The sequence below is a fragment of the Vigna umbellata genome, chromosome 1, assembly GCF_029865625.1.
Source record: "Vigna umbellata cultivar VRB3 chromosome 1, Vumbellata_1.0, whole genome shotgun sequence".
Taxonomy (NCBI): domain Eukaryota; kingdom Viridiplantae; phylum Streptophyta; class Magnoliopsida; order Fabales; family Fabaceae; genus Vigna; species Vigna umbellata.
This window is the reverse complement of record NC_142165.1, coordinates 61,325,355-61,338,433: the sequence shown is the minus strand read 5'-3', so window position 1 is coordinate 61,338,433 and position 13,079 is coordinate 61,325,355. Positions and strand designations below refer to the sequence as shown.

At 36.5% G+C, this 13,079-nt stretch overlaps 1 protein-coding gene across 5 annotated transcripts in view; it reads right to left on the bottom strand.

Annotated features, from left to right (window-relative positions):
- The window catches only part of SOS1 (sodium proton exchanger, putative (NHX7) (SOS1)), a 36,582-nt gene that overhangs the window by 6,617 nt on the left and 16,886 nt on the right, over window positions 1-13,079 (bottom strand). For 4 of the 5 annotated variants that reach the window (XM_088103986.1, XM_088103988.1, XM_047299949.2 and 1 more), the window contains 9 exons: window positions 7,503-7,550; window positions 7,232-7,339; window positions 6,441-6,672; window positions 5,095-5,397; window positions 3,368-3,465; window positions 3,038-3,169; window positions 2,743-2,952; window positions 2,453-2,659; window positions 1,852-2,119 (listed from right to left, as the gene is read on the bottom strand). In XM_088103986.1, coding sequence (XP_087960112.1) covers window positions 1,852-2,119; window positions 2,453-2,659; window positions 2,743-2,952; window positions 3,038-3,169; window positions 3,368-3,465; window positions 5,095-5,397; window positions 6,441-6,672; window positions 7,232-7,339; window positions 7,503-7,550 — 1,606 coding nt within the window. Of the gene's footprint in view, window positions 1-149; window positions 1,134-1,851; window positions 2,120-2,452; window positions 2,660-2,742; window positions 2,953-3,037; window positions 3,170-3,367; window positions 3,466-5,094; window positions 5,398-6,440; window positions 6,673-7,231; window positions 7,340-7,502; window positions 7,551-13,079 lie in introns of those variants that run through there. The other variant, XM_088103989.1, reaches the window with a different exon arrangement.

Genomic DNA, 13,079 nt, shown 5'->3' with positions numbered 1-13,079 from the left:
CTTCCGGCGTTGTGATCGCCGGTGTTGGGCGCACATTTCTGCCTTATCAACGACCCCAACCGGCGACAGCGGCAGCAGTGGTGGTCGGACAGCGGCGGCGGTGCGACTTGTTGCAGCGAAATTGAGCCCCAAGTTCAGGAGCTTTGACATCAAGTTGAAAATAAGACTTATTTTATTATTCTCAAATCATAAAAAATACATTCTCATACCCTCTATTTGTAATAATCTAGTTCTCCTAAAAAGGGAAATAGGGAAACTAGGAAAACTAGAAAAAATAAAATAAAATAAAAGATTATGTATCTATTTCCTCTAATTAGGAAGATTCTAAAGATATTATCTCAAATTACAACATTATGAATAAATATTACATGATGAAATGCTAGCAAACATAAATTTAAAAAGTTCAGAGTTCTAGAATAAATATATCTTTTTATGAGGCTTCTTTGATGAAATTTACAGTGGATTTTCTTGATTCTGGTCTTGAATGAGCTAGCATTCTTAATTGAGAGCTGTGCATGGGAAATTACTCAACGTTTCATATTTCCAGTCATCAACTTGACTTGTTATCAAGAAGAATGTTGGTGATAATTGAAAATTCTCCTCGGCATATTGGTGATGGTCAAAGGGTCATTTACGCAGGAAGTTGGAGGCTAAGGTAGCAGACTTTATATCAAATAGATTGTGGCCCATACCTGATGATATTAGTTCTAAAGATCTGGCTCTCACTGTTGCAATCTATGATTTAGTCTTACCTACGTTTGATATTGAGGATGAGCTTAAATGGAATGTTTCTGTGGATGGTACTCTTGGTCTTAAAATTGCTTGGAATTTTCTTTTGCATCAGCTTAATACAATGAATGGGCTATCACGGTTTGGAGCAAATTTATTCTTCCCACCTGCATCTTTTCTTGGTTAGCGTATTTTTCATAATTGGTTGTCATCAGATGATAACTTGATCATGTGTTGCATGACCATTGTTTCTTGCTGTCGTCTTTGTAGTGCTGCTGTTGAAACTGCAAAGCACCTGTTTTTTTAATGCATTTTTGCAAGATGTCTCTGCGCCTGACTTAAGATCTTTTCAGTCACATTGTTGCTGATTCTATCTCTTCAATTCTTCATGTCATGCAAAGATCCTGGAGCACTCGGGCCAAAACAATACATGCTTCTTTACTTGGTGTTACGAAAATTTATGGACAATTAGGAACTTCTGTTTTGATAATCATACAAGAGAAATAAAAACATGATTTATGTTGAGGTCAATCAAACTGGGAATTTTTGTATGGTAGTAAAACCAGAAAATCAGCATCTTCTTAGATGAAAATAGATTTATCATCCAGCTTAGTTATGCTATATGCACGTGAATTCTGCCTCCATGTGATAGGATAGGATATGTAATTAGACAGTTTGCAGACAGATTTTAGATAGTTTGGCAGAAATAAAACGTTGAAGTTAGTATGAAGTGGTTAAGGGGTAGTTAGGAGGAGTTTAAACAGCAATTAGGGGAAGGTTTAATTAGTAGTTAGACAGTTTTTGTCTTTTAAGGAGGGGGGTGATCTTGTTCTGGTTGTTGAGTGTTTTATTTCTGAACAGGGACTGTCCTGTGTAGAAGGGAATGTTTTCCCTTGGATGTTGTTGAATGTTTTCTGTATTTTTCATTCAATAAACTGCTGACTCACAGTGAGGTTTCTTGTCTCTGTTTGCGATTGTTTATTTTGTGATAGAATTTAGGTTTCTTGTCACCAAGAAAGCTAACAGTTTCCTTGTTCACTGACCTTCTGTCCAATGGAAACTCAAGTAAAAAGTATTTGAAACAAAATATTTTACAGACAGCTTTAACTTGAGATAAAATACCTGATCCTGCCAAATTTTGGAAGCTTAGATTCCCGGATGAAGGAAGCAGCGCTGCTGGTGCTGTTATGAGTTCTTGACGACCTTGAGCTTTTACATATCCTTCTAGTAAGAGGGCAACTGAATGATGAGGGATTTCTATTGTTTCCCCTCTTATGAATATGGTCATCCTAGATCTCTCTGGATCTGCAATAAGAGCTCTTAAATCTTGCATAGCCAGTTTCCCAAATATCTGAGGAACCAATAGTTTGGAAAGGAAAATAGCACTTTCCTGCAAATCAAGATGAGCACAGTGTTTGATTATGACAACAACTCTCAAACATATCCATTTTCAATGCAAGTAATTACACCATCCACCATTTTCTATGTCTTAATAGGCACCAAGCATATCTAATATCTTTATGAACTATGATACTGTTAATAAACAGCATATCTTAAAAATACATATTTGAAACTGAAAAACTGAATTCCTGTAAGGCTGAAGGGATTTAATGAAATTTATACACAATGCTAGCCGGAGTTTTAGAATGTAGTCACCAAAGCACTCAGAAGTCATCAATGTCAAAGCAGAAGTTGCAACAATGAACTATTAGTGTAACCATACCTCCCACAGGAAGTTTTCTGTTGAAGGATCTGATTTGAGACATGATATTATCTTGCCAGCTTCAAGAAAAATGCAGAATACTACAGAATCTGTGATGACATCACAGATATATGGTCTTCCAGTCAGCACTTCATAAAGACCCAATGTACTCCCATGAGTAAAAGTAGGATAAAATGAGTGTTTGGTTGGTGTCACCTTGCTTTCCCACTAGAAAAAAGCAATTTTTAAAATATAAATCTTTTGTGTACAAAAGGAGATGTGTTAACCTTGATGATGAGAGAATTTAATACCTTCACTACTCCATTACAAATTAACCAAATACCATTTGACTTTGCACCTTCCTTGTAAAGTGTCACACCACGGAATTTCATCATTTCCTTGGTACAGTTGGCAAGTGATTCACGAACCGAAGATGGGAGAGCACCCAACATAGGATGTATGCTACTTATTTTAGGAAGCTTAACCAAAGGAGGATTTCTAAGTAATTTCTTCAAATCAGTCTGAAAAATAAAGGGAATTAATTAGTGCCAATTATACTTCATGCAAAAGCAAACCATTAGATAACAAATGAATATCACAAGACACCTGGACAGCATCATGGAGATGTAGCATCTCTTTCTCTTCCAATATCCCAGTCTTCTCAAGGTTTTGAACATATTCAATTAAATTATGTAGCACTGCATATGTAACTTGCCTTGTTTTTACAACACGCAGAACCTAATAATTTGACATTCAGAGTACAAAATAAAGAGTATTTAGAAAAAAACACATTTGAACACCATAACCACAAAATGATGCTCAACAAACTGATTAACAGATAAAATAGCAATTAATTTGACACTGACAGACTGAAACCAAGCAGTCCATTAAAACAAAATTAGAAAAAAAACTAGAGTACAAGTTTAGCTAGCAAACCTGAGGGTATGTCACATTAACATCTTCTAGGAACTTCCGTGCTTCTTCTCCTTCTACAACACTTTCATTGATGACAGCAGAAGCAATATCGCTGTCACCTAGAGAAGAGTATACGCAGAGGAAATAAATATAAATGATCCTAAGTACAATTAAAAATGTTATCTGACCAACACAAAAGCTTAAGATAGAAACAAGTAAATAACTATAAAATTGTGCCAACTGAGGACATAAAATATGACATCATGAGGTAGGAAGCACTGAATCATTGATAAGGGAAAAACATTAAGTATTAAAGGAGTATCTGAAAATCACTATAAAACATCAAGTCCAGTGCATTTGGATACCTATATCCAATGAGTATCAAATCATGTTATTTTTAAATCAGACAACTTTTGATACACATGGAGTAGGGCTTGAGTTGGCATGATATGGCTTTGATATTCAGCCAACACGACATAGGCTGATGGAGCACCTAAGAGCACCTAAAACCAGACTGTTTATTTCAATTCTAGTGTAAAACAGTTAGAAAAGGAAGCATAAAACAGCTCTGCAAGGATTTAGCACTATTGACAAAGGAAGGATTTAGCACTATTAACAGCTTTGTATGGGAACATGATGTTTTCAGCACTATTATGTTATTTTGTTCATATTTCCTACATTTATTTAACTTACAATGGTAATTTCTAAAATAAATTTGTTGGTAGGACAACTTAGTATGACAATATTCTGGTGATTGTGACATTATGTTTTTTTAGATTGTTTATACATATATTCTATTTATTTATTTGGTTTATGTATCATCCATACGTCCACACACGGATGTGTATGCACATAACAATCAAAGGAAGGATTGGTTGTCATAAGGAGTATAAGGGAGTGATTGAGAAACATGTTGGTGATGGGATTGGAAGAATGGATTATGCCCTGATAGTGATGAAGCTTTCTGAGGAAAATGGTATGGCGAAGATGGTGAAACACAACATGGCCATATTCCTTCCTAAGGTTGTCACCTTGGAACGTATAACAAAGAGTGTCACACACATAAGAATAAGTGCCCCTAGAGACTGCAAGGCCTTAATAGCATGATACCAAAAAGGAGAAACATTTGGATAGACAAAAGTGGCGGAGCTTCAACTAAAATAGTGAGGGAACCAAAATATAATTTAATACTTCATAAAATTTATATCAAAATAAATGATAAAAAGAATAATTTCATAGTAAGTTATTTTGTTATAGGAGAAAGAGATGATTAAATAAAGGATATATATAGTTTGTTATATCTGTTATTGTTAGTTGGAAATCTTTTATATTTTTACTATAGTTTATTAAGGAAATATATTCCTTTATATAGTGTCTTGGTGATACCAGGTAGGGGTTAAAAAATTTGATTGTGCAAACTTGTGATTCTACTGTAGAAAAGGAGAGGGATCCTTTAAGGGTAAAATTGATTACCATGTTCGCTTAGCTTGTTTCTTGAAGAAATAAAGAAGTATTTCAGTGTAATTGTTTTAAGAAAAGGAAGGGTGTTCTTATTTTCAAGCTATAGTTTGGCAAATCAAGAAGTGAATCCTAACAGTTTTCAACATTTCTCTTTAAGAAATAAGTTAACACAGCTACTAAGGACAAAAAACAAAATGGAAAAGACATGAAGTAAAAAGAAAGAAAAGTTGAAAACTGGCAATAATAGTATTAGGATAAATAGACAAATTAATGAGGTAGAGTTGTACCTATGAAGTCATGTAATTGTTGTCGAGCAATTCTGTGAGCACGAAGAAATGCAGCACAAATATAACATGCAGATTCCAACCTTTGTACAGTGAAGTATGTCACTAGCTTCGGTGGGAACATATTGGACTGTAGAAACTTGTAGTAACTTGGGAAGTGAACGTTAGATTTTAAACCTTTCCAGTCGCATAGAGACTCAGATGAAGCCAAATCTATGGCTTCCTCTACGGATAACATTAGGACATTAGCTGTTGTTTGAGAAATCCTTCCTTCCTCAAGCATCTCCCAGTAAGCAGCTTGTACACCTAATGAGTAATAAGTTCTAAAATTAGGCATGATATTGGCAAAATCGAACAAGCCAAAATCAATAGTAAAATCAGGGCTCATCAGAGGACTTAGCCAACAAGAGACTACCAAAGATTAACTTATTTTAGAATGTATTTCTCTGCAAATGCACATGCCTGTCAAAGATTTACTAAGTCACTATGAGTTAAAGCAACCTTTGTAAAGAAATTGCATATACATACACCATCAAGAAAACAATAGTTGCATCTTCTTAACTTAGGCCTCTAGGCGAACACACAATCAGCATCAATAATTGTAAATGCTATCACATCATAACAAATACAGTAGTTATAACAAATAATGTAATGCGTGTCAGCTACATGGATGATGGATCACACATTGTCATTAAACTCAGTTAAAAACTGAATTCTCATAGACATCGATTTTATTATAATATTTTCCTTCAATGCCTTTCTTGATCTCTCCACCCGTTCCCACAGGTTTAAAAATCACGTCATCTACTCTCTTGATGACAAATCCATCCAGCAAAATTGAAGTTGATCATATTCAGGCTTTTATTTGCAGAGACTTGTTGCTAGAAAATTAAATATTAACCAAAAGGTGATTTCTAATAGAAAAAACGTCCACGAATATGGATCAAGCTCTAACCCTAACCTTCACTGCATCTGTACATGCCACTAAACTGAAAGTAAAAAAGTAACACAAGACGAGCTGCTGAAAAGCTAATAGCAAGCATAGAATTGAACAAGTTTGAAAAAAATTCTTACATATAATGTGCAACATAAATCTATAAAAATCTTTAAAAATTGAAAAGGCTTCAAGCATGATCCCCCCAAAAGAATACTTGTCCTTACAGACACAAGATGTCTTATAATTATGTGTCTTTTACTTTTAACTTAAAAATTAATGGATTGTAAGAATTTAAGATGTTTGAAGCAGTTAAACAAACAGAAAAATAAGGTACAGACCTTATAAAGTTTCTATTGTAAAAGATGTAACAAACAATGAAATACTATCATTTTCATTGTAAATGTTCCCATACCATTCAGTAGTCGTACTCGTATATCTTTCAAGTTCATAGGATCTAGGTGACTATCATTTTCAGTTGCACCATGAGGGTGAACACGTTCACCTTCAATGTCATTTAAGCAAGAGATGTATCTCTTCACTGTGGGCCAGTCAGCAGGCCCAAGTTCCTCATCATCTCCAAGTTCACTGAAAGCCTCCAATGCCTTGTCCAACATTTCATGCTTTGTAAAGTCAAGGATACGTCTCTGTTATTAAATGTGTAAAGTATGAGGATCATACAAAATATAAGTTAGAAGAAGAGAAGAGGTGATATAGAGATATTTTTCATTTGGAATCAATTTATACAAATTTAAAAGCTTTCCTCTGTTCCTCACAATTTACATTTATTTGTGTTTGTAGTTATGTAACCTTCCAATAGTGGCTATGAAGCCCATTTACTCTAAAAACCATTAGGAGATAATATTTACCTGCAAAATAAACTTGACAGCACTGCTTCAGTTTATAAGCTTCCTTCGCTCACTAGTTTATTTTTAATGTTTCTTATTGATACTTTCTATGTTATTGGAACAACAAATGCAAATAAATCTTCACTGCTATGTATCTAACCAAAGTATATGGATAAGATATTTTTCAAGGTACTTTCTTAGATTTGTGTGTGTGTGTGTGAGAGAGAGAGAGAGAGAGACCAACAATTAGGATAAAACCTGAGACATTAGTGAATTACATAAAGTACGAGATATCAAAACATTTCATCTCTCAAAACTAGTACATAAGTTGAACATAGAAGATGAGGAAAATTCTAACCTTAGCTGCTGATAAACTATCCATGCCAAGGTAACGTAACATGAGTTGTGTGGTTGACCCATTTACTATAAGGGTTAAAAACACAGTTCCACCAGTGAAGAAAACAAACTATACAATAAAAAAAAAAAATTGAGTCAATTCACAAAGACAATTAAGTTATCAAGGATTTCTGGTTGTGATGACCTAGAAAAATCTTAGAAGAGTCATGCATTTGAAACTTGAACGCTAAACCAATAAAAAATTTACATTAATCATAAATTGGAAATCATACCAGTGTTCCTGTCTCCGGAGTCAACTCAATTGATTTTCCACTTGAACGCTAAACCAATAAAAAATTTAATAAATAGAAAGTTTAATTTCAAACATATGGACATGCATGTTGATGATAGCCACATATAGAATGCTTTTTCCTTAACTTTCTTAACACACATTATTAAGCATAACAATTTCTGTAGAATTTGTTCTGGAGAATAGATAGATATGTATCCTTAAGTTGGTAATTAACTACCATGCATCTTTAAATAGAAAATTTCATTTTGAATTACATTTTGTTAAGAATAATTCCAAGATACTATCTGTGAGGTTTCCGATTGAGAAACCTAACTTTCTCACAATATCCAAACACCCAACACAGAAACAAGAAATAACAAAGGAATAATATGAATTTCACTGTGAATGTATATACTGTAACGTATAACAAACTACCGGAACGGGAGCCTAATCCCCTTTAACAAGGTCCAAGACCTGTTTACACAAAAGTATATGGCTAGCTGCTTTCTAACAATGAATAGAACTTTATTTATATAAGCTCTCCCATCCCGCCTTTCCTAACCGCTCTCTCATTTTACCGCCTTCTATCCTCTTGCCTTAGATCCTATCATTACACTCCGTTGCAAAACAACCTTGTCCTCAAGGTTGGAACCGAAAAGCTTGGTCTCTTGGCTCCTCTTCATCATCTTGTTATCATATGAAGTGAATCAACTGGCTACTGCCCACCAATTCAGGTCTAGAGCCTTAGGTGGTGGCAATTCCTCCTCCACTATCTTCCATTCTTCCTCTTTCCTTCCTATCACCCCCATCTCCCACACCAAGGTCCACGGTTCTACTTCCTTTATTTTTAACAAAGCTTCTGGCTCCCCCCACCTTCTAACTAGTGTTGGATCCCCCTTGCTGAATACCTTATTCCCTCCTTGATTGAACAGCCTAGTCAATACCGTTTGGTTCCATCCTATATTGGTTAACACCGTTCGTTTTCGTCCTATAATGGGCAACACCGTTCGGTTTCATCCTTTAATGGTCAATACCGTTCGGTCCCCTATCGAACCGTGCAACTTCATCAATTTTGGCTGAATAGGGCCTCCCGATCGGCCTCGGACTGCTCGGCTAATCCCGATCGGTCTGGTCTACAGTACTTGGCCTCGTACCGCTCGATAACCGCTCCTCGCGTTCGTCGCCCAGATGAATCGTCTTCTATCCCGCTCCCTTTCCTTACCTTTTCGCCTCCTTGTACATACACTTCCACGTCCCCATCTGTTTCGATGCTTCCAAACGCTCAACAATGGTTCCAAACCTTATCACCAGGGCTTCCTTCAAGCCATCCCAGGAACGATTCTTGGCTTTCTCCTTCCATGCTCTGAACCAATAGCTAGCGCTCCCTCCATACTGATATCGGCTAGGCGCACCTTTTCCTCCTCCAATACCCTTCGTAACTCGAACAATTTCACGATTGATCCAGTTCAGCGGATCGATCCCCTCGAAGACGGGTAGCGCCACCCGTTTCCGCCAGCTGTTTTGCCCCTCAGTATGTTCGCCTTCCCTTCCTCCTTCGTCTTTCATCCTCACCCTCTAATTCTCACTGACGGACGCTTGGCCCCCATCTACGTGTCCATCCTGGTTCCTGTTTCGTCCACCCAGCCTTTGCATGATTTCTTGTAAGTCTTGACGCATCGCGGCCGTTTCTTGTCGTATTTCTTCCATATTTCTTTTGTATTCTGCCATGCTCCTTTCACTGGTCCTCCTCTCCCAGGTATTGTCTCTTCCTTCCATCACAATTATCCTCCCTTCGATTCTATTCTCCCAAGCGGTAGCTTGCCCACCGTCTTGCTCCGCCTTTAATTGGATCCGGCAGGTCGGACCAATTGTTAGGTTTCCGATTGAGAAACCTAACTTTCTCACAATATCCAAACACCCAACAGCACAGAAACAAGAAATAACAAAGGAATAGTATGAATTTCACTGTGAATGTATATACTGTAACGTATAACGAAATACAGAAACGGGAGCCTAATCCCCCTCAACAAGGTCCAAGACCTGTTTATACAAAAGTATATGACTAACTGCTTTCTAATAATGAATAGAACTCTATTTATATAAGCTCTCCCATCCTGCCTTTCCTAACCGCTCTCTCATTTTCCCGCCTTCTATCCTCTTGCCTTAGATCCTATCACTATCCTATGTGTTTGAACTTGTTTCAATAAACAAGTAAAGATAGGAAAAGAAAAGGAAAAAATATATAAAGGCTTAATTGCAGTTTTTTCCCTTTTGGTGACATAAATGTGAGATTTTGATTTCTTAGGTTTTATTGTGCCAATCTAGTCCCTCAAGATTCTTCAATTAACAATCAAGTTCCTCTATCATGATTTGAAATTATCTATTTGCTCAAAATTAAAAGAAATTCAGTTTGCATATCATTGTTATCATATATATATTAATTTATCCACGATAATGGTCAATACAACAATTTAGTGAATACAATTGAAAAAACCTTTCTATGTTAATTTAGTTTAAATATTGTGTGTTTTAAGGTTATACATTGTATTTAGTACAATCATGCATGCGTAGTAAAAGAAGGTGGATCTATAGCTAAAGTGGGATCTTCAACCCACCCTCTCATGTTAAGGACTATACATCTTAAGCATGAGAATAAATATTTATGGGTAGTTTGATAATGGCCCAATAGTAGGTGGGAGAATTGGCCCAACAATCCTTGCTAAGATAAACTTCGATACCATCTTAGGAAATAAGTTTTAAGTCTAAATCAACCGCACAAAAACTTACTAGCAAGATGAGGTTTGCACTCTGTAACATCACAAAAATACAGTCTTAAAACTATATAATAGAATAATCACATTAAATAATAACCCAGATCAGTCTTACACTAAAGTAGAGCGTACGCTCATGGCCGAACGGCCTTACAGTAAGAGTTACAAATTTAAACTGTACAGGATAAGCAAATCTGACCGAACGGTTTACAGAAGAAAATACCGAACGGTCATACTTAACAAAAGGGAAGGTGATCGAACGACCACCTTACTATTACTAGATTACTGACCGAATGTCCTACTGTTCGGTCTTCACTTCAACCTTGACCAGGTTTTCTTCTTCCAACGCCTCTTCCAGCAGCTCGTCTCCTTCTGCTCACATCCACACGGACGATCATTGCAATGACAAGACGAACGTACAAAACAAGACAAGCCAGGAAAACACAGGGTAAGCTTATGTAATTTAATTCATGTAAAAACATTCACACAATCAAACACAAAGATATATTTCATCATACGTTCATACAAAGCTTAATACTAGACTGACTGTCCGGACTGTATGAAATCTGTGTAGCTTAAGGCGTTCGTGCAACCGGGTGATGTAGTAACTGGGATACCCTCAACAGCTGTCACCCGAGGTTAGTCCTATCTGTCCAAAGTAACCCTAAGGACTAGGACCTCCTGCCGTTCCCACACGTGACCTACCCTCCTCTACGTGAGGACAAGTACTCATGGAACATCAGGATGAACCGCCAGCTTAGCATGCCCACATTCATACTTTACCAATTCCAATATTCATTCATGAGTCGTTCCTCTCCAGAACGCTCGTCCAATAATCCAAACATTTCAATCCACATCACATTCTCTTCATCTTTCATTCATAATCATCTCACTTAACCACCTCGTACAAAGATTCATAAGGATCCCAAATACCGAACGTTCAACACTGATTCAGAACGAGATCGAACGCTTTGAGCGAGACCGAGAGATCTCCAGTTCCAGAACAAAATTAAGACCAAGAGGATTACTATCGGTTTGAGAAAGAAACCGAGTACAATCATATATAACAAGAACGACTAGAACGAACGTTACTTAAAAAGTGAGCCAATTAGATGAACTGACTCTTGAGAGTTCCAACCGAACCCCGAAAAGACCATGCCAAGTACTAAGGCTCTAGGCCGGAACCAATGGATGTAGACACTTCAAGACATTCAAAGAATAATACTTAGAAGAATTCACATTAAGAAACCGAACGCTTATGAAAACTTAGCTTATTTGAGTTTAGTATCAAGAAAACCGAATGTCAGTCAATGACCGAGCACGGTAGAGAGAACTCTATTAAATTTGGACGAACGCTATTTTCATCAATATGTATATTATAGGAAAGAGAATGTGCGCTTGGTGTAAGACCGAGAACTACTCGGTACGAGCACTTGGTGTAAGACCGAGCACTACTAAACATATATTAGAAAGCTTGATAAATAGAATAAGATACTATTGGAGTAGTGTTTAAGAATAACTAAAATATACAAATATATATATATATATATATATTTAAGTTTATCACAGAATACCCAGATACAACTATGCTTGGCCGAACGCTCAAGCATAGTATTACAACGCGAAGACGCTCATTCTCAACAAGGATTCTTCCCGAATGAAAGAATCCAATTCTAACCAAGTTTATTAGCATTACCGAACGATCAATGACCGTTCAGTGACGAACGTACACTATCATAGGGAAATTTCATATGCAGAATTCATATATATTCAACTCATTTTCTTAACATATAGTTTCATAACTTTATACATTCATATCATAATCAATTTTCATACTTCATACAATCCAAACATATCAACCATCATATATTAATTCATTCAAGTCAATGAACGTTCATGCGACACACACACAATCATACAAATTAAATTAATAAGCTTCCCTTACCTCTGAGCGTGACTACAATTCCTTCTACCCTTACGTTCCAAAATTCTTCAAACTACACCAAATAACAGAATACCAACAATGGCTCAGACAAGATGAAATCATGCAACCAAAACTTGGTTTGCATGTACCAGATAACGAACGGCTAAGGACAAGAAGAACTTACCAGTTCAGAACTCGAAACCGTTCGGTTCAAACTGAAGCTCTGGACGCCAGAAAAGCTTCTACGGTGCCTGAACGTGATCGGAGAAACGAAAAGGTGAGATTTGGTAGAGAGAAGGGAGAGCTTTTTAGTGAGAAGAAGGAGAATTTGAGAATATCAGAGTTTGGAGAAGAAGGTGCATGCAGAGAGAGTGTGACGTAAACTTTCCAAAACTCAGTTTTGCTTCCCACGTCAAACGAACGTCCGCTCATCTGCCGACACCTGCATTCCACTATCTGAATTTTCGGATTCCCTCCGCTTGACACCTGGCGTCCGTTCAGAGGGTTTTTGGGTGCGTTTTTAATGATTCTGACACACTCACTCATATATTTTTGTTTGAACATATCTCTAGCCAATATGGGATGCCTACCAATTGTTTGATTAAAAGGGTACCAATAAGCCAAAAGCTATAGCTGATAAGCATGACAAAACTTTTTCTACTTAAGAGCATAGCAGCCTAGCAACATTATTTGATTATGAGTTGGTTTATTTTGAATATAGTGAAAACTAGGTATAGGGTTAATATCCATTGTATCGAAAAAACGCATAGGGTAATTTATTTATAAAGAAGAAAATATGGGTTAAGCCAAAATACACATATTTATGTAAAATAACACAAGACACAATACTGTTGATAAGCCAAAATTGAATTTTTCAACTAAT